Genomic DNA, 27,578 nt, shown 5'->3' with positions numbered 1-27,578 from the left:
AAAAAAAAAAAAAAAAAAAACTGATGGCCGGACACATCCAACAAGTAGTGGAGCCAGGATCGGAGATAATACAGTGCCTCTCCAGTACTGGCTTAATCCACAACACAAGGGTTGGCATACTTTTCCCATGAAGCGCCAGAGAACAAACATTTGAGACCTTACAAGTCACAGGGTCTCTGTCACACTACTTAACTCTGACAGTGTAGTACAAACGCAGCTACGGGCTATACATTTAAAAGATGAGTGTGGCTGTGTGCCAATGAAACCTTATTAATGGACACTGAAGTTTGAATTCCATATAGCTTTCACAGGTCACAAAAAATTCTTCCCCTAATTTCTTCCCAAACATCTGAAAACAAAACAAAACAAAATCCTTAGCTCCTAAACCAGCAAGACCAGACGTGGCCTGAGAGCCATAGTTGGTCAACCTCTGCTATATACTTTACTGTCCCCTTTGTATTCCTGCCTTTATCCTGTTTTTCTCTAGGCCTCCCCAAATCCTTCCCATCCTTGTGCGCGCAACACTTCCTCTATAACAACAATCCAGGTTCTCAAAACTCAAGCCGTTCCCCCCTGTGCGTATCCAAAGCACACAAGCTAAGAGTCCTATTAGTCACAGGATTTGTTTTATGTACACAAGCTTCATATCAATGCCAAGACTGGAAACTCTTACCCTGTGGATTGTATTATGTCCCGCCCTGCTACCTAGAAGAAGCCTGAACCCCATCTGGTTTTCTTCTTTATACTTAGTATACTAAATTGATTTGCAAAAGGGATTTGCATTCCTGATATATATGCTTAGGAATGGAGTCTAATTTCTTTTGAATGGTTGAGGAAAGCATAGGTCTAAACTAAATCTGCAGCTATGGACAAAGAGAAAAGGAACTACTGAGCCTGTTTTATAATTTGGCCTTTCTACACTCATCTCACTATTCCTGACCATCTGGCGAAACGGAATGCTCCTAGTTCTCACCATAATCATTATCAAGCATGCACCTATTTCTACTCCACATAGTACATTTTGTTCATGTAACTGTCCTATATGATGCCTAAGCCAGAACATTCTATGCTTATTTCACTCATAATTCTTTTCCAGTACCCTGCACAAGTGATCATTCAGTACCCGTTCACTGACAGTCTCCCGCAAAGAACAGCCCTGCAGGGCCTGAGTGAAAACTGAAGGAAGTTAGTGTTCTCTGGATGGCCCAGCAGATCTCGCCAGATTAGGAGTTAATCTTCTCCGCTTCACGCTTCACACAGCAGCAGCTCTAGTCAAGCTAGAAGTGAGCTTCCAAACACTCCTCTTAAAAGCCACTAGATTAGGAAACAGCAAGAGATGAGGAAGCTAACAGAGTGGTTACTGGAAGCACGAGAACAATAATCCCTAGCTGTGTCCCTAACCTATCTCCGTCCACCAGCCTTCACCCTTTCGCTTGGCAGTCTCGTCCATTTCTAGAGTCTAAGGCAGACTAGACAGAACCTTGACCAAACCAAAGATGATTCTTTAAGTTTAAAAAAGCTTCTATTTTGCTGAGAGAAGGAAAATTTTATTCAAGAACTATAAAGTTTGTCTTACCTGTTTTGTCCTATGCTGAGACTCTGTGGATAAATTATTGTATGTATAATGCGCTTGTGTGATGCCACAAAACAATACTGCAACCACACCTACAAAGATAACAAATTCCAAGTTCACATCATTGGAGGTTCCCATCTTTTATACTGAGGTCCTTATTTTACAGAAGTAGATTGTGGGCAGAGTACAGACATTTTCATTGACTTTGATTTTGTTGAGGAACTGCTTCCACTGAAAATCTTTTTTTGTACATTCTAAAGTGACAGCCTAAATCTCAACCACAGGTTTGCTCAAATACGAAAGGAGCTAATCTACTTGTAGAAGAAGTGGCTCACTGAGTGATTCCCTGTAAGGGTTTACAGTCCAAAAGAAAGAGTAACCCACCTGTGAAGCCCCATGCTTCAGCCAAAAGAAAGGTGCTCCAGGACATCAGGAAAAACAAGCCGGTCTCCAGCAACTGGAACTCCCGCAATTTGGTGAACTTTGTCACGTGAGACTGTTAAGCTTGGTAACGAAATCTTGGAATACAGAAGTGTGACTAGAAAAATAATAGTCAAAGCAAGGCAACCAAGAAAATGAGAGAAGGGCACCCTAGTCTTTCTTACCACAGAAGTTACAAAATGAGGAAACACCAGTGTCAAGAAACCCTTAGAGTGAGCATCTTACTGAGGAATAAGCTGTCTTCCTGTCAGTGAGGAAGCCTCACAGACTAGCTGTTCCTACTGCTTTATGGGCATCACTTACCTTGCTGGAAAACACACAGTAGAGGATAGAGCCAGGCACTGCAAACACACCCCTGTAATCCCAGCACTGTGGGAGGCTGAGGAAGGGGGATCCCAAGTTCAAAACCATGCCAGGCGTGGTAGCACATGCCTGTAACCCCAGCACTCAGGAGGCTGAAGCAGGATTGCCATGAGTTTGAAGCCAGCCTGGGCTACACAGTAAGTTTAAAACCAACCTGGAATAAATAGTGATACCATTTCAAAAAGCACACAAACAAAAAACTTGGGCAACTTAGCTGGACCCTGTCTCAAAATAAAAAGCAAAAGGGCAGGGGATGCAGCTCAGTGCAAAGACCTTGGGTCCAATCTTTAATGCTGCTCCTCAAAAAAAGGACAGGTAGAGATGAAAACAAGATTGGATACACAATGTGCCGCTCTAACTTTGTCACCCAAAGCAAGTCATGTTCCATAATAATAGCAATTTATATTATTAAAAACATAATTCCATGAGATTTCACATTTATTCGATCCTCTAACACATCTCTAATGTAGAACATTCATTCATTCCATGACGAAAAAACCGAGACATTTCATTCACTTATATTAGTTCAAAAAGTATTTGTTCACTGACAATGAAAGGGTATGTGACCAGTTGTGATAAATTGCAGGCTGGAATCTACAGCCACTCCAAAAACTACCTACTACAACAAAATGACATGCAAGGTATACTTCTTGACTTCAAGGAACCTGCAGCACTAAAGAGATACTATCTCTCTGGCTCCTTCTTTAAAACTCTTTTACTGCATATACATATGTCTCAGTTCGCCTAGAAAAAGTCATGATAGAAGTCTCTTCCAGGGCCAGGGATGTAGCTCAATGGTTCTGCCGCCTGCCTTGCAAGCGCAAGGAACAAAGTTCAATCCCTGGTACCAAAAAGAAAAAAGAAAAAAAAAAAAAAGAAGTCTCTTCCAGCATAAAGCTAAAATATATCAAACTGAGAGGTCAATCTTTGAAAAAGAATCATGCATTTGTTTTAGAAGATTTAAAACTGGAACTGCTTTAGTGATCAGGTAGTACTGTACCACTCAACTTCCCTACTCTCCCCGCCCCACTTTTCTACATTGAGATGCAGACGTGGAGTATCAAAGCATCAACCTTGTTTTGTGTCTGCCCCAACACCAGAAGCTCTGGGGAGGCAGGGACCCTTTGTTTTTTCTGGGGATTGAACTCCGGTCCTTGCGCTTGCAAGGCAGGCCACCGAACCGATGAGCTAAATCCCCAGCCCCCGTTTGTCTTGTCTATCTTTGATACACAGAGCATAACATCTGGCACTTCCAGGCAATTAGGAAATGACTTTTAATGGATATAAGAATGGCTTGCCTGGTATTTCTCACAGCTAACTAGTGGCAGTATCAGGGTTATAACCCAAGTCCTCTGAGCTCCCAGCCCGGGGTTCTACAGAGCAAAAGCTAAACTTTCCGAGGGCCTGGATCAATTCCTATCCAACCTCATCTGGGAACTATATTCTGTTCATGTGCCATTGTGGTCATACATGACCTATTTGTCTTCCCAAACAGAGAAGACTACCAAGCTGACCAGCAGCACAGAACACTCAGAGGCTCTTTGGATCTCCCTTTATATCAATTTAATCTACAACCTTACAACTCAACCTCAAGGGGCTTCTGTGACTAACTAGATTCTTGCAGTGAGTTGTAGGGCAAAACAATAAAAGTGTATTGCTTCATATTTTCAGACCAAGTACTTGGTTATAATAATAAATTATAAGAAAAATAGGAGGGACCATGAATTACAACACTCAACTACTTCATTTGGATAAATAGAAAAAAAAGGATATCAAAGCTGTCACCACTCCAGTAGCAGCGCCCATTGCAAAAGATCCACTGAAGATCCCAAGGAAGATCCCAATAGACTTGAACATGGCTGTGACATCAAAGGTGTGACTGTTGTCTCCTGCTGGTTGATAAGCTACTATTGAGCTACAAAAGAGAGAGTAGTCTTACTTCTAGAGGCACTTTTCCCTTAAAACCATTAACCTAGCATAGAACTTGATAGATAAAATCAGAGGGAGAAAAACAAAACCCGAACCTATGGTTTGAATTGCCAAAATAAAGACAAAAGGTTATAAAAAATCATGTAATCTATCTAGCTAGCAGGAAGACTCAGTTTTTCCTTAAGTGACAATTCCAGGAGGCAGAGCATGGAAAAGTCTCTATATAAAAGCTGTACTGAAGCTTTTCGCCCATTCTCAATACTATGCAGTGTTATTCTATTACGACCATGTTGAAGAGTTACTAACATGGAGTATCCAAAAGCCCAAACATACTAATGAGAACAAATGAATGCAAAATCCAGCAGAGGCATAAGAATATTGTTCAAAAAGCTGGGCATGGTGGTGCACACTTGTAATCCCACAACTTGGGAGGCTGAGGCAGGAGGATTGCCAAGAGTTCAAGGCCAGCCTGGGTTACATTGTGAGTTCAGAGCCAGACTGAAATACAAAGTATTTCAAACAAACAAACAAAGAAACAAACACAAATATTGTCCAATACTACACCCTGTCACATTTTGGAATTCCTATGGAGGGGGTGGCACGATTAAATGACCTTTCTAATGTTTAGAATACAAGAGTGGGCCAAATGCTTGGTATCCATTCACTCACTAAATTGGACTTCAATGGGAAAAGGGTTTGAAAGTCCTTCCAGGGAATTATTTTGAGCATACCCAAGCTGGATTCTCCACCCTAAACTTCTGAAAGAAAGTCACGCTGTACCAGGCCAAGACAGGCAACTACAGGGGATGTGCTCCACTCTGGAACTCTCACAGTCTAAACCTGGCCTGAAAATGCTTCTTTTATAATAGCCAACCCAGGAAATAGAATTGGCTGTGAAAATTGCTCTTGACCAGGTCTCTGGCAACAGTGCCCACTGTTACTAAATAGTTCCCAGGCCAGGGATTTAACTCAGTGGCACTGCACTTGCCTCGTAAGCACAAGGTTGTGAGTTCAATCCCTGGTACCAAAAAAAAAAGTCTAAATCGTTCTCATCTCATTTTATTGAGGTACTGGCATTATAAAAAGCCCAGTTTCAAACACATCATATAAGTCATGTCAAAAAAAAAAGAAGGGAAAATACATTCCTAAGAATATAATGACTTCTCCCTGTGGCTACTGCATAATTTTTTGTTTTTTGTTTTTCCTGGTTCAAGGCTTAAAAATGTGCTTAACGTATCATGTGCAAGTGCTTTTCAAACTTCCCAAATCTAACTTAATTTTTTAAAAAATCTAAGACCAAACTAAAATTTCCTAATTTGTATCTATTTCATTGAAGTATAGTACGGGACTAACATTAATCTCTGACAGTAACATCTAGAAGTTTCTGAAACTCAATTTGAAAGGAAACTTTTATTTATCTTTAAATGTTTAAACTAACCAGGTCATTTTGGTCCCAGTAGATTTGATATTATTTTGATAAATATGAAATGGCCTTTAATATCATGTTGCCTTACCTATACATAAAAGGTCACCCCATTATAAAAGAGATTTGAACACTTTATAACATTTAAATACATCAACTTCCTGGAGATAAAGAAACGATACTGTCACAACAATCTTTCTCCCCGGTAGTATATTCCAAAATGTTGGCTGGAATAAAATATCTATGCCATGTTTCTCGAAGTTGCTTTCCCTGGATTAGTTCAAGTAAATTCAAGATTCACACTAATCATTATTTTACTATTTAATCACTAAAATCACATGGAAAATGTGATGAGATGAGAACTGATAAGAGGTTCGTTTTGTTCTGTTGCAGAAGAAATGCTGGCCTCTGGCATGAAATCTGAGCTCATCTCATTCTTTCCATATCAGTCAACATCTGATCTTGGGAAATCATTTTCATGAATATTTTTAAGATCGTGAAAGTAACACAATGTACAGTTTAGAGGGAAAAAACACCTGTTATTCTACTACTCTATCTCATTTTCCTTCCATATTGCTTTCCCCTCTTTTTGTTACATGAATACCATTTCATATTTCATTATAATCGTAACGTACAGTTCTGCTTCTTCAACTATGACCACAGTTTTGATTTCAAAAGGTTCCAAATGGTTACAGCATGATTTGTTTAACTGTCTGCTCATTGTTAGACATTTAAAGTTGCTTATACTGTTTGAGAACAAATTTTTGGTTTTTACATATTTCTAACTATTTCTTTGCACTACAGTCCTAGAAATACATAACATTACTATACCTGTAGCTCTTTTTATATGTTATTCAACTACTTTCAAGAAGGTCTCTATTAAATATTTGGAGGGAAGTATGATAGGTTTCAATTCTTAAAATGATCATTATCAATTTACCTAGAAATTCTCTCTCTCTCTCTCTCTCTCTCTCTCTCTCTCTCTCTCTGGATACCAGGGATCAAACTGACAACCTTGCATTTTTGAGGCAGGTGGCAGCACCACTGAGCTAAATCCCAGCCCTAGAAATTATCTTTTAAAAAGTATTCTACATGGTAGAATGCTTGCCTAGGATGTACAAGGCCCTAGGTTTGATCCCTAGCACCTCAACCTTCCCAGAAGTATTCTAGAAAACAATGACAAAAACAAAATTATCTTAGAGAAACACTCTCAAGAATAAAGATATTTACACAGCAATGCTAGATATTATAATGTGGTATTAGAAATGCTAAATATTCAGCTCAGGTGTAGCAAAACAGTAGAGTGCTTGCCTAGCATGTTCAAGGCCTTGGGTTCCATCTCAAGTACCACAAAACAAACAAAAAGGAAAAACAGCAAATATTAGTCAGGAGGGGGTTGGTGAGGTAATTTTGTAGTGCATCCATACAGTAGGATAGCAGAGGCATTAATATAGTACAATTACCAAGTGAAAACAGCAAGTTACAGAAAATATATGTACTTCTGTATCTTTTCTGTTTAAAGATAAGTATGTTCATATGAACATTAGTATCTTAATAAAAAAAAAGTCTGGCAATGTGAAATAGGAAGAAAAGGGCTAAAGATGTAGGGGAAGTGGGAAGGGTAGGGCAAAGGCAATAAGGGAATAGAAAAAAATATGAGAAAATGCAAAAATGGAAATAAAGTATTTGTAAATGGGGGGAAGAGGTGGGTGAAGGGAGAGCAAGGACAAGGGGTAAAAATGAGAACCAAGACCTGTCAATGTAAAGGTACAAGATCCCAATGATGAATGTAACTGTACTGTATACCTAAAATGTATCAGTAAACTCAATGAGAAAAAGTCTGGAAGAAATCTCTATCAGTGGTTTCCTCTGACCTGAAATTTCAGGAATGTTCTACTTTCTAAGTCAAATACTTTGAATTTGCTGGGCATGGTGGTGCACGCCTGTAATCCCAGCACTCAGAGGCTGAGGCAGAAAGATCACTGAGAGCTGGAGACCAGCCTGTGCTACATAGTGAGTTCCAGGTCCGTCTCAACTACATAGTGAGACCCTGTCTCAAAAAACCAAAAAAAAAATGCAAATACTTTGAATTCTTATCATAAGCATGTATTAATTTTATTGTCATAAATTATAAAGGAGGATACTAATTTTAATGTTAACAACGAGTGGTCTCGTTTCACTATACCAAAGTTTCTCAACTCTAGAATTATTGATATTTAGGGCCAGGTAGCTAGCTATTTGTCAGGGGAGGGATATTGTACTATGCATTACATACTAGACATCAATGGCAAATCACTCCCACGCAAAACAACCAAAATGTCAGTAGACATTGTCAAACATCCCCAACGGTGAGGGTAGGGATGGTGGAACTACACCATTAAGAATGACAGCACTATTACACTACCAACAGAAACTATTATCATTAACAACTTTGTCTTATTAAGTGAACAAGTGAAAATGACCACTTACTTTTAAGTATATACTTCTGGTAACTAGTGGAGTTAAATAGTCATGCTTATTTACTCACTGTACTTCTGCTTTTATAAAATATTAATGAATGCACAAAACATATTTTAAAATAGTGTGAATTTAGATTTCCAGGCTAATTATGTTATATCCAGTCAGTGGAATATGTTGCATCTTTAACTAGCTAGTATTCCATACTGTGTTCAGCATATATAGATCTAGCTCGTATAGCAATATATAAGGGAACCAGGTTAAAACCAGTAATATTTTTTTAAATGACTTCTCATATAATAGGTTCAAAAAAGGTGAGTGTGGTGGCACACACCTGTAATCCCAGCACCCAGGAGGCTGAGGCCAGCCCAGGCTACATAGTGAGCAATACCAGCCTGAACTACACAGCAAGACCTTGTCTGAAAAACAAAACAAAACAAAAAAAGGGTTCAAAAAACAGAAAGAGTCGGGCGTGACAGCACATGCCTGTAATCCCAGCATTTGGGAAGCTGAGGCAGGAAGATCGCTGTGAGTTTGAGACCAGCCTGGGCTACATAGTGAGTTCCACATAGTGAGATCTTATCTCAGAAAAAAAAAACCAAACCAAAACAAAACAAAACAAAAACAAAGAGACAAATAAAAACCATCTCCATGAGCTGGGAATTTAGCTCAGTGGTTCCACCACCTGCCTTGCAAGTGCAAGGAGCAGAGTTCAATCCCCAGTACCAAAAAACAAAAACAAAAACAAAAAAAACCATCTCCATGTTTATAAAGCACAATTCATAATAGCCAAATCTTGGAAGTAGCCTATATGGCCATCAACAGATGAATGGATAAAGAAAATGTAGCATATATACACAATGGATTACTACTTAGCCATAAAGGATAAATTTCAGTCATTTAAAGGAAAATGGGTGCACCTTGAGACCATAATGCTAAGTGAAATAAATAAGATACAGATTTATTATGTATCACAAACATACTAATTCTAAAAAAAGAAAAAAAAAACACCAAAACCCACCTCCAACATAAATTTCAATAAGGGCTGCTTTAACCTTTGATCACCAAACAGAATTCCTTGGGAAAGTGGTACCCACGCTTTTGATTCAAGACTTACACATAATATATACAGTAGACAATCATCAAACTAAGAGAATGCCATATGAGAGAATGCAACACAAGGTAGACTATATCTAACATACTTGAAAACGTATCAAAAGCAAATGAAAGACTATATGATCTTCATACCTCTGAACATTACTAGTAACTCACACACAACTGGTTTCCTTTGGGCAGGAACTCATTTGCTCAACTCCATTAAGACACTTACATATCTAACAATTGGCCTGCTAATAACAACTCTCTAGATATGGACCTTCTCCACAAGGGTTCCACCATAGCGTGTAATGAGGTAATTTATCTCCTCCCAAGTCAAAGTGGTACTAGCTATGTACCATGCCTACGAGAATTAAGGAATGAATCTCTCAAGTTGTTTTCTATGAGCATTCATTCTATCACAGAATCCTGTTTTAAAAGAAACTACAGTAATATGACGAGGCTGGCCCCTTGAGACAAGTGCTATGGGAAAGGCTTTCTCTTCTTAATACATTTATTCTTCAACATTGATATGCATATCACCAAGCTCAAAATCTCTCAATGAGGTGTTTTTTCTTTAACACTAATCAACTGTTCCTAAAGGGCAAGAAGTAGGTTACTTTTATCCATGGAAAAACTAAGGCACAGTGCACATCAGTTTAAGTTAGGACCAGAAGAAAACAGATTTTTCTGACTAATTAGTAAGATGATTAAACAATAAATTGCCTACAATGGAGAATTGATTCTAAGAGTAACTGCCTGTAATGTACTCTTTTTACTCACTAGTGCTGGTGATCGCACATGTACCGATGGACTGTAACTTTCTGACACATGATTTACGAATACAGTATCTGTTCCTTCCTTCATATAATATACAATTTTTATTGTGTATCTATCTTCACTGAAGGTACTTATGTTCACTGTCAATATTAGCTTAGTTATAGATAGCTGAAAAAAAGTTCTGGAAATGAATACAGGGCAGAAGAGGTAACATTCATGTAAACTCCAGTCACAAAAATGGATTTGACCTATTTTATATTATGATACGTGACATCTAAGGGATTCGTGTTGTATCTCAGAAAGGACAACTTCCCACTTTGCAGTAAGGCCACAGGGATAATCAAGCTATGTAATCTGGTCAGTGATTTACTCTTCTTTTTTGGGTAACAAAGTGAAATAAGGAGAGTAATAAAATAAAGTGAAAATGAGAAGGGCTCTTCTCTTTTATAGAAAATTCTGGTACGAAGTAAAATCAACTTTCTATAGGGTTAGACATTTGCTTAGTAAGAGTGAGTAGGCAAAATTCAGCTCCTAAGTGGTTTAGACCCATAATTCCACCTGCAAACACCTCGTAATAATGCGTAATTTTTATATTTAGATAAAAGGTATTACTCAGTAACTGTCTTCAATGAAGATATATCATTTAACAATTCTAAATATAAAGTATCAAGGTGGCAAAAATATTAAAATTTGACAATTATCCCAGTGGTGAAGCTGTGAAGAAACAGACTTTCCCATAATTCAGTGGCTAAAGGACAAAGTGGTACAATCCCGGGCAACTTAGCAAGATTTAACACAATTACAAGTGTGTTTACATTAAACCAACCACCAATACTACTTCTGAGAATTTAGCCTACCACATACTTATGCATTACAAAATTAAAGCTGAAGGTTAATCACCTTAACATCATTTGGGAGAGCAAGGGGCTGAAACCTGTTCAAGGGTCCAGTATAACAGAATGAGCAAAACTCTTGTCCAGTTTATACATAGGGTATTACACAGTATGTAGTACAGAATACTACAAGCTTTTGATGTAGAAATATCACCAGAATGTTTATGCTCTCATATATATATACTGTATATATACATATATTGTATATACATACATACATATAGATAGTATAGATTGTGTTGTATTTTCAAAGTAAGAAATGAGGGGCTATGGATGTAGTTTAGTAGTACAACACTTGTCTAGCATATGTGAGGCCTTGAGTTTAATCTCCAACCCCACAAAAAAATGAGAGGCAAATAAGAGTATTTATTTATATTTGTACTTGCATCTTAATAAACACTAAGCTACATAAGAAACTAATAAAAATGATTAGCTCTAAGGTGCTGGAGAGACAGATGAGGACAAGAGTAAGAAAGTAATTTTTACGTATAAATGTTAATTATACAGTCTTAATTTTGGAACCACATGAATATATTATCTACTCAAAAATTAATCTAGTAAAGTGGTCATGATGTAATGTTAAAAGAGATTATGCAATTTGATATCCATTACAATTACTGTTGTGTAGAAATATCATACACATAAAAAAGAAAGTAAAAGAAAATGTCCTAGAATGTTTAGAGAAATTATTTTGAGATGAGATACTTATTATTTTTTTCTTCCCTGAATTTTCCATTAAAGTATGTATTTCTGCAAGAAGAAAATAAGCTTTAGCCTTCCAAATATTTCTATTCACAATGTGTTTTATTCAATGAGTAACTTTCAGTCCCTAGCACCCTTACTTGTACCATTCAGAACATAATAAGAAAACACTTACGAGGACAGCACTATGGCAACAGCATCATTGAGGACACTTTCTCCAAAAAGAAGTGCATAGAGTTCAACATCAACTTGAAGCTCGTGGAATATGGCAAGAACGGTCACTAGCAAGTAGACAGAGTCAAAGGAATAGTTAAGACATTACAAATATAACATATTCCCTTCGAAAACTGATTGTAAGAGGTATTTAGAAATTAATTACTACTGCTTTAATATTCTTTCATCATATTAAAGATTCGGTGATTTTACGTCAATATTTTCCCCCTAATTACATACATGCAATTTCTCCTTTCTCTCTTAAAAACAATTGAAAATAAGCTTGTAGGACTAAGCTGGCATAGATTCTTCATGAAAACTTTAATGAACTGGTTTTCTACATTTTTCCCCCTAAAGAATACATTTATGGCTATAAAGAATGAGAAATTAGAGTCATTCATAGGAAAATTGATACATTTTGAGGATATACTCCTAAGTGAAATAAATAAGTGACACATGTGTAAATACCAAATAGTTTCTCTGGTGTGAAAAACTACAATAGTATACAAGATCCTAACAAGATAATTAACAACGTGAAATAGGAAGAAAAGGGCTAAAGGTGTAGGAAAAGTGGGAAGGGTAGGGGAAAGGAAATAAGAGCAAAGAAAAAAATAGGAGAAAATGAAAAAAATGGAAATAAAGTGTAAGTGGGGAGGGGAGGAGGGGGTGAAGGGAGGGCAGGGACAAGGGGATAAAATGAGAACCAAGACCTGTCATGTAAAGGTACAAGATCCCAACAATGAATGTAACTGTACTGTATCCCTAGAATGTACCAATAAACTCAATAAAAACAAAAAAAAATTTTAAAAAGAATACATTTAGAATTTCTTACAGATCAGCTAATCCTTAATCTTTAATGAAGAATAATATGGAAAGCATCTTCTACTTCAGCCAGGTGTGGTGGTACATGCCTGGGCTACATAGTGAGTTCAAGGCCAGCATGGACTACAAAACAGCCTGTCAGAAGGGAAAGGGGGGAGGGGGCGAGGGAAGGGAAGGGGAAGGAAAAAGTATCTTCTGCTTCAAACTCCTTTTCCTTAGAGCCTTACAACTCACTTGTATTTGACTTGCAAACACACTGGTTTAGCAAAGCCAGTAGGAAATGAAAATACAAGTTTAGTTTTGGGGTTAGAGTAAAAATTATGAGCAGAATTACAGCTGCCATATTTAACTGAAGAATTTAACTACCAGGATATTACAGGTTGAGAAGGAAAAAGAACCAAAAGAACAAACTCTTCTTTTACAGAGGCAATTATATTGGAATTCGTAAAAAATCAGATAAGATCGAGAAGTTGCATTATAACTTTAATTGCTGAGTCACACACAGCTCACCCACTAAATAAAGCCAAGCAGACATGAAAGATTAATATACCCAGAGATGGAAGAGTTGTTTTTCAAATGCCAACCATGAAAACAGGAAACTTGCATTTTAAAAGACATAATTTCCACTGGAAAGCACTGCAGCTGGAATACACTGATATTACATCTTATCAAGAGAAAGAGAAGAACAGTGAAGCAAAGCTGCAGAATAAGAAAAAGAAAACCTATAGCTCACACTCCTGAAAAGTTAACAACTGCAAAATAGTAGAATTAGAGCAAGTACCTACATAATTTAGAAAAACTACTCTCCAAGTTGATATAAACAAAAGATTTCTGCTTGTGCTGTTCAGACAATATTTCTACAACAAAACTACAAGGTTATAGCAAGGCAGACAGTCTAAAGATTTCTCACACACTGAGAAATTGAGGAGCTTACTTCTTGGGAGAGAACACAAAAACCAGAGACTGCTGGCTGCTCCCAAAAATTCCCCTCCAACTTTCATACTGATAATGGGGGCAGCTAGAAGCAGCAAGGGGAAAGCCTTAGTGGTCTTTAAGGAAGCCACTTGATTTCTAGTCCTAAAAATGCTAAACTACACTAATGGCTGAGTAATCTTTTTAAATCATCTCTGACACAGTCCTAACATATTTTCCCCTTCCCATAATGCCATGCGTTATCAGCGTTAACACAGGAATTCAGAGATAATCTTAAAATCCTACTTTTAACTCTGTGGATGACAATTAAAGAAGATGATTAACTTACAAGGTCAAAAGGTAAAACAGAACAAATCTCTGCCAAAGTCCCAGTCATACTAAAAAAGCTTATCTTTACTTCAAAAACTTAGGTCCAGGGGGTGGGGGTGTAGGTCAGTGCTTGCCTAGATATGCAAGGTCCTGGATTTGACTGGAGGCAACAAACAAACAAATACAAATCAAAACAAAAACTCTTTAGTCTCTGTTGTGGTTCCGGAACTCTTCATCCTACATTTTTCTCCAAATTCCTCACTTATATATAGCTATTTAGCTTACCATTACTAAACTAGAAAAACTAAAACCTTACTCAATACAATTAAATTTATTCTATAACACAATTTACAGAGGCTTGACACTAAAATTACAGGAGAGCAATCTGTGCTACTACCAAAATAATATTGTAACCATAATGTCAATTTATAAAAAATAATTATTTAATGTATACTAAAGACCACCAATAACCCAAAATCATGCCTGTATAAACAGAGTTGCCTTATAACAATCATTCAAAAGCTTCTTTTCTGGGCTGGGGATGTAGCTCAGTGGCACAGTGCCTGTCTAGCAAGTGTGAAGTCCTAAATTTGATTCCCAGTACCAAAAACAAAACAAAACAAAAACAAAAACTTCTTTTCTTATTATTAGATGCAAATAGCTGAATATAAACAAAAGAGTTTTAGGGAACTGGTTTTTTAATAGTTTAAAAGGAAGTATATAATTAAGACTTATTTTAACAAATCTGTAACCTAGCTTATCTTGACCTTTGTCCAATCACTAGGGAGACCAACCTAAATTTTTGAATAAAATATCTTATCGATCTCGTCTAGACAGCATGAACTTGTGGACCAGTAAGAGGCAAATGTAATAAAGAAGCAAAAGAAAAACATAAAATGAATGCTCAACACATTCACATCAGGGCTGTAATTCATATGTCTCGCTGCCAGGAGGCTTCAACCACCAGCAGTACACACAGGACTGTTACACCTGTACCAAGAGCAATTCAAGCCAGTGGGAACGTTTCAAGCCAAAAGGAATCATAACTGTTTTAGCCGCCACAATTGGAAAGCACAGCATGGGGAAGTCCCTAATCATGAATTCTATACCTCAGAGAACACTCGTATGTGCTTTTGCTGGAAAAGTATTCCAGGTCCTTTTGTAAAACATACCTGGGTCTGTTGCTGATACGATGGCACCAAATAGCAGGCAATCTGTAAAGTAAAAATCTCCTGCAAGTTGCCCAGTCACTTTCATCAGTGTGACACAGCCATACATTATTGACCTGTTCAATAAACATATTCTTACTTTAGAAAAAAATGTCAACTGGTAAAGGAGTTAGAATAAATTAAGAATAAGAAGATGGATCGAGGGCCACGAGTGTCAATATATAACTAAGCCTGGGTTCCATCCTCAGTACACCCACATCCCCCAAAAAATGGGTCTACTATAGTACTGTGTGATTAATCCCAAATTTAATCCATAGCAGTTAAATATGGTTTATATTGTAGCCCAAAGGATAATTAAAACAACATCATTACCTATGTAAATGCATTTTACAGTAAAAGTCTACAGCCACATTCAGGAATACAAAACCACATAAGCAAAAATGTATCATTTTAGAATTATAATTTGAAAGCTAAAAATAGGTTAAGCTTCAAATGCTTACCCAATAACAAAACAAGAAATTGCTGTTCCAAGAAAAGCATATGCTAGGATAGACCCAAGGTTCCGGAAGAAATGTCTCTGGTGGGGGGAAAAAAAAATCACACTGTGATAGCTTACCAAATGTTTGACAGAATTCTCTATTCCAGTGTGCTATGCCAATATGAAACCCATTATTTACTACTAAAAGAAATCAGTAAGAGAAAGCATTCTCATATAAATAAAAATTTCAGTATGTTAAAAAAAAATTAGGAAAAGGAAGGAGATCCTGGAAAGAAATGAATTGTTTTTAGAGGGTCAAATATATAACAACCCATGGAAAGTTTAAGGCTATTCAAAATACGGAAAATGCAAAAGCACTTACCCTTTTCAGACTATAACCTGCATAAAATATGATAGGAGGAAGTAATATGTTGAAAAATACTTCTGGATCAAAAGTAACCTGTTAAAATAAAGAGTTCTATAGATTAATTTCCTTAGAAGACCTCATCCACATTATCACATTATCAAAAAGAAAAAAAAAAGAGTAAATGTTAAAGTAGCCCATGGTAAAAACATTACTGCAATAACTTAAAAATCTTTCATAGAAAGAGGTCTAATACTTCTCTGCCATAGGCATATAATAAATTTTGTGTTTCCTCCTGTAAAAGATTTCACATGGGAGAGCTTTTGTTCTACTTCTCAAGCACATGACACAGAGATAGTGTTAAGTGTTAAATGAGTTAAGCCATTTCTGTGAAAATCATGTTAAAATATTACATTAAAATATTTAAAATAGGAGAAAATGTGAACGCATTCTGGCTTTAAGCAAAAGAGACCCAAGCTGGGTGGGGTGGTGATTGCCTGTCACCCCAGCACTCTGGTAGGCTGAGGCAAGAAGATTGAAAGTTTAAGCCTAGCCCAGACAACTCAGTGACTCAGCAAGAAGGTCTTGAGTTCAAAGATTAGTACTGGAGGGAGAAGGAAAGAAGCAGCAGAGGGGAAGGACAGGACAGGACCAGACAGGAAAGACAAGAAGGAAGAGAGAGACCCAAAACTGGTAACACAGAATTCAGGGGAAACTTGGCAACAATCAGAGATAATTTGTTATACAGATAAAATCTCTAAAACTACACAACGTAATATTACATTAAAACATTCTGTACAACTCTGACTTCTAGTCCCTACAGCCCACTCATTTAAAAACCTATTCACTTTAATGATGCGGTTCATAAAGCTACAAAAGAATTTGATACGGACACAAAGCCACAAGCAATACATACACATGCAGAAACTTAGTTTGCCAGAACTTTATTTTATTTTATTTTATTTTTGGTACCGGGGATCGAACTCGGGTCCTTGCACTTGCAAGGCAGGCCACCGAACCGCTGAGCTAAATCCCTGGCCCCTGCCAGAACTTTAAAGTAACCAGAATTTTCCAAAGGTGGTCAGAGCTCACTGCAAAATAAATTCAGTTCACGGGAAATTTGAAAAGCATTAAAGGTGATCAGGAATATAATCAAGTAGCTCTAAAAGTCGAGTCCTACTGATGTAGAAGACAGAAGTACCATAGAGGCAAATGGCCAAGGGAGGGTAAAAACAGAAGCTTCACGAGAGAAACAAGGCAGGAATGTTCAAGGGCCAGTAGGACTGCAAACCACCTGCCTACATAAACCCTTACGTATGACAACTGAGGTTCAGGCAAACACCCCCGAAGTTATGCTAGATTAGGAACCAAAGAAAGGATAAATTGTGCTCTGCATAAAACCCAAGGTGAGAAAGAACTCAAGGAAATATTAACGGGGCTGGGGATTTAGCTCAGGGGTTCCGCCGCCTGACTCGCAAGCGCAAGGTCCTGAGTTTGATCCCCGGTACCAAAAATAAAATAAAAAGAAAGAAATACTAATGGAATATTTTAGGTAATTTCAAATAAACCCAATGAGCTGAAAATGCTCTAAAACTCTAAAGATTATAAGCACTGTAAAAAATGCTTATACATTCTACTTAACTCAATCTTGGTCATTATTTATTATAATTGTAAACAAACAGGGAAACATAAAAGGGTTTATAGCATTTAGCCTCAACTGGAAAATACAATTTCTAGAAATATCTATTTCCTTACATTAGGTACAGTTATTACCTGAGGTTTAATACTCATTTTAAAAGACAAACCATTTCAAATCCTAAAAAGTCATTATTTTTCTTCAAAATCACTTTGCTGCTCATTACACGCTTAAGGAAACAAAAATTCCCTTTAACCAAAAACTTACCTTCCTAAGCATTTCATTATCTTGGACATTATTGAGTTCATGTGAGCTGATCTCTCCTTTCAGTGTATACTCATAAAATTTCCCACTAACGTTTACCAACAAGGTAGTTGGGCTGGACTGCACTTCACAGCTCAGGGTCACATTATTCACATCACTTGGAACATGAATGCCGTACCGAAGCACAAGGCCCACCAAGAGACCTGGGAATAAAAGAACAATGTAAGCCTTTCCTGTAGACAGAGACCCTGTGTTCACACCTCATACCCTGGGGTGACACAGAAAATCTCCATCAACAGGCCTCTGTGGCTCAGAAGCAATTTTGTAGACCAAATACAGTTACCATTTTAAAAAGTACTATACTACTAGATTCGCACATCCAAGAGCCCAATCTTCATTAATCCAATGGATCAGGAGGGGAAAACATGCCCTATAGTAATAGCACACATCATTATTTTCTAAATCAATACATAAATAAATGATGAGAACAGCAACAAAATGAGAAAATGCCTTCAAATCACCTGTACCCAGAATATGCTCCAAAAGGTCTGAATCTCTCAGTATAATCATGTTAGAAATGTGTTTTTTAATCTCCATCCATCAATTTACAAGACTTAAATGCATATGCTTCCCAAGTTTATTCCCAAAGCACATAGCTGGCCAAATAACATACATTTAACAAATTGGAAAGTCAATATATTATTTGTAGATTGATTAAATTCTGCTACTACTAAAAGGTCACATTTAAATTTTAAACAGCTTTATTGAAATATAATTCCCATACTACAGTGGTATCTTGGTTCACGAACGCTTTTGTATACAAACAATTTGGTTCTCAAACAGAAGCATTTGACAAAATTTTTTGTTTACAAACTCTGCATCGGGTGACAAAAATGATCACAGCCATCTTTCCTACAAACACAAACATGGCCATCTTTTCTAAAATCATAGAACTAATTAAGCTTTTGAATTGAGGCGCCGCTGTATAAAGTTTATCCTTTTACACTGTACAATTCAGTGATCTTTAAGATAGTCACAAAGTTGAATATCAATCGACACCATTTCCAGAACACTTTTTTCCACTCCAAAGATAGAATACTCCCTATTTCCCCATCCCCAAATCACTAGCTCTTGACAAACATTAATATACTTTCTTTCTCTGTGGTTTCACCTATTTTGGACATTTCATGTAAATGGCCTTTTGGTTCTGGCTTCTTTCACTTAATGCAATGTTTTTAAAACCTACCTACGTGGTAGTATGCATTTGAACTTCATTCATTTTTGTGGCCAAATAACATTCCATTGTATGGGTATACCTTAACCCAAACTGAACCCAACCCTCTAAAAAAATTATTTAATGCCAAGATGCACAATATGTCACTACTGGCTATACTTCGCCCTCATGTGGCCTCTCAGTATGACCCATCAGCAATTCTTTTTAAAATGGGAATGAAAGCCAGGCATGATGGCACATTCCTATAATCCCAACATACTGGGAGGCTGAGGCAGGAGGGTTGCAATTTCGAGCCTAGCCTGGGCAACTTAGCAACTTAGTGAGACTCTGCCTGTCTCAAAATTTTAAAAAAAGGGTAGGGAACGTAGCTCAGTGTAAAGACTCTTGGTTCAATCTCTAGTATTAAAAAAAATATGAATGTGCTATGTAGGACCTCTCGGTTTAGAGATGAAAACAAAGACTCTCCTTTGGGGAGGTCAGTCCAGTTAGCAAAAACTGATGGAATAATCATAATAAAATGTAATACAAGGTGTCATAAAAACTGAAAGGAGACACCTGAACGGGATGAGGGAGTGGGGCATTAGAGAAGTCTTTCCAGAGGTAGCACCCGAACAGGTAACAAAATAGAAGAAAAGGTATATTCCAGATAGGGAAATGGTAGTCTATATGCAGTTATAAAAGAAGGAACAAACATGGCCCACTGAGGGATCACAAATAGTTTATTAGGGCTGACTGATGAGGTAATAAGAGGGAAAGCTCGAAAGATCCATAGACATTAAATCAAAACAAACTATTGTGTATATTGGGAAGGGGAGTTTGTAGTTCATTCCCAAAGCAAAATGAAGCCATACAAAGGTTCTAAGGGAAGGCTTGACATCAGATGTTTATTTTAGAAAGACAGACCTAGACTATAGAGGATCCAAAAGGCTGGCTAGATGGCCACTGCAGTCACGCAGGCCATAAGAGCTCCAGTCCCTAATCTACGAAAGGAGTGACTGGCAGAGAGGAGTTTTAAAGGTACACCTTTTTTTTTTTTAGTTTATTGGTACATTCTAGGTATACGGTACAGTTACATTCATTACTGGGATCTTGTACCTTTACATGAGAGGAGTTTTAAAGGTACACTTTTTTTTTTTTGAGACAGGGTCTCACTATGTAATTGAGACTGATCTGGAACTCACTATGTAGCCCAGGCTGGTCTCGAACTCACAGTGATCCTCCTGCCTCAGCCTCCCGAGTGCTGGGATTACAGGCTTGTGCCACCATGCCCAGCATAAAGGCACACTTTAGAAAGATTGGTGACTGAGGGGGACAGACTGGAGGAAAGTGAGATAAAGGACTAAGGCTAAGAGGAGCCTAATGGCCTGGTAACCAGGTGGCTAAGTTGGCCTGAGCAGCTAGGTTGGACAGCGGAACCATTCAATGAAGTAGAAATAGGCTGAAGAGAATTACAGAGGGAAAGGCTAAGGTCAGTCTCAGACGTCCTGAGTTGATGCACCTGTGACAAATGCACAGCTGAGCATATGAGGTATGGAGATGGGGGTGTCGCAAATGCAGATATCCACTTGCCAGTCATAAATTAGTGGCTTTCAGGTGCAGATAAGATCACCTGGGAGTGAAGAAAATGGGACGAAGACTGCCAATATAAGCCTGGGGTTTCATCCATGAATAGCCAACACTGAGGTGCTGGTAGAGGAAGAGGAATGAGTGAACGAATCTAAGGAGAAAAAGCCACAAGAGTATGAAAAAGAGGAATGGGTGGTGGTGACAAATTCGGGAAGAGAGGGCAGATTCACTGCTGAGAAAGAGATACAAACGAATAGAACATTGTAACAAAGTCTATGTAAGGCAGGCACCGAGATGTATCAGGTCTGGAACAAGGAGGGCAAGAGTGACTGCTAAAGACAGTTTCAGCAGGAATGAAGTAGAAACAAACAGGCTGGGAAAGAGGGTAGTGGGGAATGAGAGATCCTTCCAGTCAACTTAAGAGCCTCACGTGTTTGAAGTAAGTAGCAATGATGAATTGCTGACCAATAAATGACGCCAATTTGAAAAAGTTTAGCCAAAGTTAGCAAATAAAATAAATGAGTCATTCCTGAAACATTGTATCTCTTCTACCCAAATTAAAATGTTACTGCTGGGTATCAACTGTGCTTGACACATATAACCTGGGAGAAAAAAGGCTATGGATCCCTATAGTCATTCCACAGATAAGACATAGAAACAGTTCTTTTCTTTACCATCCCACAAATCTTCCTAATGAAAAGGCTCAGTAAAAGTTACTCCTTTATATTCAGAAGTAAAAATCACAGATTAACTGCTCCAAATATTAATAACAGCAGCATGCATTTTTCCCACGGCCCTAAGTTCAACTATGCAAGGAAAGGCACCCACTAGGTTTCTGCGTGGGGGATCCTCTACTGAAACCCAACTGGGAGCCCCACAAGGGTTCAGCACTTGGGCAGACTGGAAACACACACACACACACACACACACACACACACACACACACACACACACGTTGGCAGATAAAACAGTAGTATGGAGAATAATTACTTAGGTTGAAAAAAGTCAAGATCCTTCTATTATGGTATCTGGCAACTGAAAAATTAGAATTTCTATGAAGCAAAGTTAACAGATCAAGGAACTATGGGTTCTGTAAAAGGTCAAACCTCAACCATGGTAAGAAAGCAATTCTCAGTAGGGAGAAAGGACACAAAAAGAGTGCTTTGTTAGAAAGATAAAGCAGAAACCTCTAGCCGCCCACATATACAGAGACACAAACAATATTGATACTATGAATTTTAAAATTGCCACTAACAGGCAACAAAGAAGACAAATACAAAGAGGTGTATTTCACAAAAAGGAGAAGCCTACCTGCCTAAGTACACATTCATGACCTACTTGCTTAGGAAACTCTCCCAGTGAGTGATAAGGAACTCAGCATTACCCAAGGCCCCACCTTCGTATGTTTTTCCCAGTTAGCAGAAACTGGTTTTCCCCAGGGACTCCAGCCCCTGCTTCTTGCCTATCACACCTGAAGCCTCTGATACTCAAAAATGTGGAAGGAACATCACTGAAAAAAAAAGTTGAGATTAAGAAGCACTGGTGCATTGTGTATAAATAAAACATTCATGACTTGCTTGAAGAATGCTGTTAAGTTCTCTAGCAAAAGCTAATTCAATTTCAAGATAGCCAAGAAAGCCAAGGCTTTTGCTGACCTGTTAGTGTGATGTGCATTTATTCATCTCATTGACTGTGAGCACATTCGCAAACTTTAACCTCCTTGTCAAGTCCTCAGCCCCCCTGCCTACTTTTCTGAGAAGCTGGGGGCCATCTGACACAGTCTGCCTCCATTCCAAACCTACCCATATCAGTATAGAAGCTCATTTCTCTTAAACTCTCTCGAAAAAGATAAACCCTCTTTCCCAAGGGAACCTTTCACCTAGGACTTCAAACCAATTCTCATCCTGTTTCTGAAAAGAAAAAATGAAAGGAAAGGAGGAAGGAAGAAAAGAAAACAAGAAGGAAGGATGGAAGGAATGAAGGAATGAAGGAAAGTAGGAAGGGAAAAAAACTTATTTGGCTGTAATCTCCTGACAAAGATGTATACATTTCTCATTGTTTCCTCATCTTTAGACTGGAGATAAATGACTTACCCAAAATTACTTGTCATCAAGTGACAAAGCCAGAATTGAAATCGAGATTTCCTAATTCCAAAGCCCCTACTTTTCTGATCATCTCCTCACTCACATTAAGATGAACTACTACTCTCTGGGGGCCCCTCACAGCCTTTCCTCACTATGCACCTTCAAAACCCTTACAGCTTTAAGTATTATCTTCTTACATATTTGGTATCTTGAAATTGAGTACAGCACAATGCAAGAGCAAAAGCATAGGTTTAGAAGTCAGACAAATAAATCCTGGCTTCATCAAGTTCGAGTCCAAATAACCTCTTAATGGAACCTGTTTCCTAGTATGCAGTGATGATAACACTACTCCACACTGTCTTTACAGTTAAGTTTTATCTTGTCAATGAGAGGCAATGTGGGTTAGGGGCTTACAGAACAGAGCTTTTGAATCATACTGACTTGGCTAAGCACAAGTTATGTGACTTCAGGTAAGTCATTTAACCTCTCTGAGCCCCAATTTCCTCATCTGAAAAATGGGAAAGGTAATAGTGTCCATTTCACAGAGTTATTATGAGGTTTAAATGAAATACTTGTAAAGGGCCTATCACAAAATCTAACACATGGTAAAGCTCAATAAGCTATCTATTAAATCACTAGACTGTAAGTGCTCTATGGCCAAGGACTACGGCTCATACCTGAAGTTGTCGTCATATCCCATACGCACAGACCTATAAGAAATGCCTATTGCTGAATCACATTGGTTAAGCCTAGGATCCTGGATTCCCTAAGCTTAAGGCAAAGCAAAGAGTCTTCCAACTTTTGCTTTTTATACTATCTATAAACACCACAATGGGAGTGATCACTTTTTGGATTTAATTCACTAACTCAACAATTTTTACTAACAGTGACTCACTTTTAAGTGTCTTAAGAAAGCTAGGCCAATGAACAAACCATGTGGGTATTTTGAGGTCATGTTTGTAATTGGAGCAATTAGTCTATATTACAGTCGAGAAACTGACCACAGTAGCGATTTTAAAAAATTATCCTAGCTTCTCAAAAAGATAAAACTAAGGCTCATTTTAAATAGCATTTTCCCAGGAGTTAAGTAGCTAACCTGACACCACAAGAATCAGATCACCAGCAGGTTGAATCATGGAAGTGTAGGCATTCTCTTTTCACTGAGAAGTCACAATGAAAAATAAAGGTCTTAATATAGTAGCACACTACCTACGACAGTGGGAGAGTCAGCAAGAAAAGGTGAAAGACAGTAATTAGGATCAGAAAACTTCAATTTTTGTGGTACTGAAAATACTTTGGCCCAGTCCTATGTAGTTGCGAACTGGGCTTGGGAGTTAGTTTAGAGGCTATTCAGTCCACAGCCCCCATTGCACACATTGAGAAAACAGCACAGAGTACAGAATGCCAACTCAATCTCAGATTGACTCCCAGGGCAACTCTCACACTTTATACTGCATGAGACACCCTTGTTTCTCCTTCAAAGAACACTAACACTGAGCTCCTCTATCACTTCCTATTAAATTAGAAAGTTAAGGAAATGCAATCAGTAATCCTGTATCTTGCCAGGCATGGTGGTGCACGCCTGAGATTCCAGCACTTTGGGAGGCTGAGGCAGGAAGATCACTGAGAGTTCAAGGCCAGCCTGAGCTACACAGTGAGTTCAAGGCCATCCTGAACTGCTTAGTGAGATACAGTCTCAAGAAAAAGAAAAGAAAAAAAAGGAATCATATTTTTCTCTTTCAGCCCAAAAGTTAGATAAAGTTAATGATACTGGCTAAGAGCAAATAATGTCCAGGTAATTCAAAGTCCCTATTTGATTTTTAAAAAATACTATCTTGGTCTCTTAATAAACACTGCTATTAAAAGAATTGAGACTAACCTGAGAAACTGCAGTTTGTCAGCAAGTGACAAAGCCAGAAATGAAATCTAGATTTCCTAATTCCAAAGCCCCTACTTTTCTGATCATCTCCTCACTCACATCAAGATGATGATGATGATGATGTGATAATAATAGCACAGTTATAATTTATCAAGCATTTACTTCACAGTCAAGTACTTGGCTAAATCATTTCTTCCACACAGGAATCCTATAGTTATTATCCCCAATATATAGATGAGGTTAAGAAGAGGAGGGACTTGCCTAAGATCATACATGGCTATCAGCACAGTGGGACAGGGATCCAGGTCTGACCCTAAAGGCAGGGGTTTGCAACTATGGTCCTCTCCTCTATCTCTTTTTGTATGGTCCCAGAACAATGACTTTTACATTGTAAATGTTTGGAAAAAGAAAAATAACAACAGCAACAGAGAATAAAATGCAACCCAGATATGAAGATCTATGTGACCTGTAAAGTCAATAATCTTTATCACAGGCCCTTTCCTGAAAAATATGCTGACCTTTAAGTACCACATGTCATCTTTCTCTATGGAAAACAGGTATCTGTGATCAGTCCCTTATTTTAGCATTTAACCAAATCTAAAATGCCACTTTTCCCTTTAAGGTTTCCCTTATGACTTATCTGTAGGGCAAAGGTCTTACATTAATGCTTACTAGACTGAACAGTAAATGTTTGTTGAGGACAGTGCATAAATCACACTCTCACACAGAGAAAATATATAAAACGGAATAGTATATCTGGCCAATCTGCAGTAAGAGAACTGCAAATGAAATACAAAAATTATGAAAAAAAAAAGAACCATTAGTATTGAGCAGGGAGATTTTACACACAGGCTTAGTATTTTATTACCTTAAAAATGAGAAATCAGCCTGAGCTCATGCATCTTCCGGAGGCACACAACTACTGTACCTTTCCTCCATACCCCTGAGATCCATGCACATTCTAGAAGTCTGGATTTACTGGAAGGGGGGTGGGATGGGGAAGTCTTATTGAGAAAAGTCTTTTTGTGCCAAAGCTTCATCTACCTATCCACCAGTCTCAGAATCAAATCTCAACAAGCTCAACTGTTCAAGACTGTTCTACATGAAGATGATCTTCACACATGTACTCCACAGGCAGGATTGCTTTTTCTGCCCTGGTCTCTTCAGGCATACTCTCAAGGTTTAAGACAGTCAGCAATATGTATCTATTTTTCCCCCCTTGAGGCCCAAACAAGCATGGCTCAAAATGCTTCTGAGCCCGTGGTTTGATTTACCCTTTGTGCCTCATCACCAAAAACTCAAATAAATAAATAACCTTAAAAAAAGCTCCCTGAGACTCAAGAACTGGAGCCATTTACTCAATCAGCTAACAGCAAGACACCCAGACTGCATATGCATGGTGCTTGATAATTACCGCAGGGTTGACCTGTCCCCGATCATCGTGGATATAGTACAACACATTGCTGGGAGAACCATAACTCTTCCCTGTCCTCACTTCTGTAAACCTGAACGGGAAGGGTCACTCATATGTATCCACATCGGATATTCCAAACGCAGTACAGAAAATCAGGGCGTCATTTAAAATGCCCCAAGCCTATGCCACGTTCAGATTTTTATTTTGCTTAGGCTCCACAGGAGTAAGGTTTTCATTTTCAACCTCCACAGGACAAGGCATAGCAAGAGCTGGGTAATGTATAAAGGTCGACTTCCTAAAGAATGACAAACGCTGGGCAGCAGAGGTGCTACTGCAGCTTCGATGAACCTTAAACAAACTGACACCCCAGCGAAATAGATCGCAATGTCTTCCCCTCCGCCAGCCCAATTTGAGACACCGCACCCACTCCCTTCCCATTCTAGACCCGGGTCGGGTCCGAGATCCCTAGGCATAGAAGGGAGAGTAGGATGGAGAAAGGGGGTGGGGTTGGAGGCAAAAAAAAAAAGTGTGGAGAGGCCGTGAAAATGGGGGACTAAAGGGGGTGAGGTATAGAAACGGGGGGGCGTAGCAGAAATAAAGGGGAGACAAGACAGAGAAACGGGCGCGGGAGTGAGGGCGGTAAGGCGAAGCAGAAAATGAGGGGAATCAGAAAGGGAGCCCAATGCAGGCCGATCAGGGTTAGGAGAGGAGGCGAAGCAGCCGGCGGGCAGAGAAAGGGACAGTGCCAGGGGGCGGCCAGGGGTTACGGCACTTGCACTTGCCATAAATCATAGCCAGGCCGGTCTCATGCAGGAAGCGGGCCCGGCGGTGCTTGAAGAGCCAGATCGTGAGAATGGTGAGGGTGAGCAGCAGGATGAAGATGAGCAGATTGGCGCTGTCCTGCCGGTGGCTCTCCTCCGCTTGCTTCTCGGACACGATCTCCTCGTCCATGACTCTTGTCGCTTCGCCGGCACCGTCCGAAGCCCCGGTTTTTTGCGGGGCCAGAGGGAAGCTTTCGGAGCGCGCCACCGCCCCTCTTAAAGGGGCCGTAGCAGCCTCCGCTCGCAGGCTGGCTTCCTGGGCCCTTCCGGGCACCCCGGGGCGCGGCTAGGAAGTGAAAGGCCGGCGAATCTAGTCCCCTACCCCCTGCTAAAGAAACCTCAGCTCTGTGTAACGAAGCAGAGGTAGATAGAACTCCGTCTATTTCATCCTATTCTCAGGGGAATGGATCTTTCATGGCCCATCTCAATATAGTCCCCCAGAGTCTCCTCACAGGCTAAGAAGTTGTCCCCTTGGGAGTGGCCTCAATCTTCATCTCTGTAATTTAAACCGGATTCCCCTTGTTCTGTCCTCATTTAAAAAGAAAAACACAAAACAAAACAAAACAAAAAGCACCGTAGTAGTTTGTAAAAGAAACGACTCCAAGGCGTGGATCATGCCTGTGTCTGTATATTTGGTTTTCTTTACATGTACACACTTGACATATGCCATCTGTCACATCAGGAACCTGTGCAGAAACTCATTAATCTCACAAAGAAGATTCAGTCGGTTTGTGCT

General features: G+C 38.8%; 1 protein-coding gene across 1 annotated transcript in view; it reads right to left on the bottom strand.

Annotated features, from left to right (window-relative positions):
- Positions 1-27,005, bottom strand: part of Slc9a6 (solute carrier family 9 member A6) — a 51,722-nt gene extending 24,717 nt beyond the window's left edge. The window contains exons 1-9 of the mRNA XM_010642496.1: positions 26,804-27,005; positions 17,848-18,047; positions 15,963-16,040; positions 15,603-15,679; positions 15,106-15,218; positions 11,832-11,937; positions 4,151-4,292; positions 1,958-2,063; positions 1,577-1,665 (exon numbers count right to left, since the gene is read on the bottom strand). Of these exons, the coding sequence (XP_010640798.1) occupies positions 1,577-1,665; positions 1,958-2,063; positions 4,151-4,292; positions 11,832-11,937; positions 15,106-15,218; positions 15,603-15,679; positions 15,963-16,040; positions 17,848-18,047; positions 26,804-26,972 (1,080 nt within the window). The 5' untranslated portion in view covers positions 26,973-27,005. The remainder of the gene's footprint in view (positions 1-1,576; positions 1,666-1,957; positions 2,064-4,150; positions 4,293-11,831; positions 11,938-15,105; positions 15,219-15,602; positions 15,680-15,962; positions 16,041-17,847; positions 18,048-26,803) is intronic.
- Positions 27,006-27,578: the final 573 nt, after the last annotated feature.

Source organism: Fukomys damarensis, unplaced genomic scaffold (assembly GCF_012274545.1).
Source record: "Fukomys damarensis isolate Sample0158 unplaced genomic scaffold, DMR_v1.0_HiC HiC_scaffold_39, whole genome shotgun sequence".
In the NCBI taxonomy this organism is placed as follows: domain Eukaryota; kingdom Metazoa; phylum Chordata; class Mammalia; order Rodentia; family Bathyergidae; genus Fukomys; species Fukomys damarensis.
Note: the sequence above shows the minus strand (reverse complement) of the source record. Positions and strands in the feature narration are given on the sequence as shown.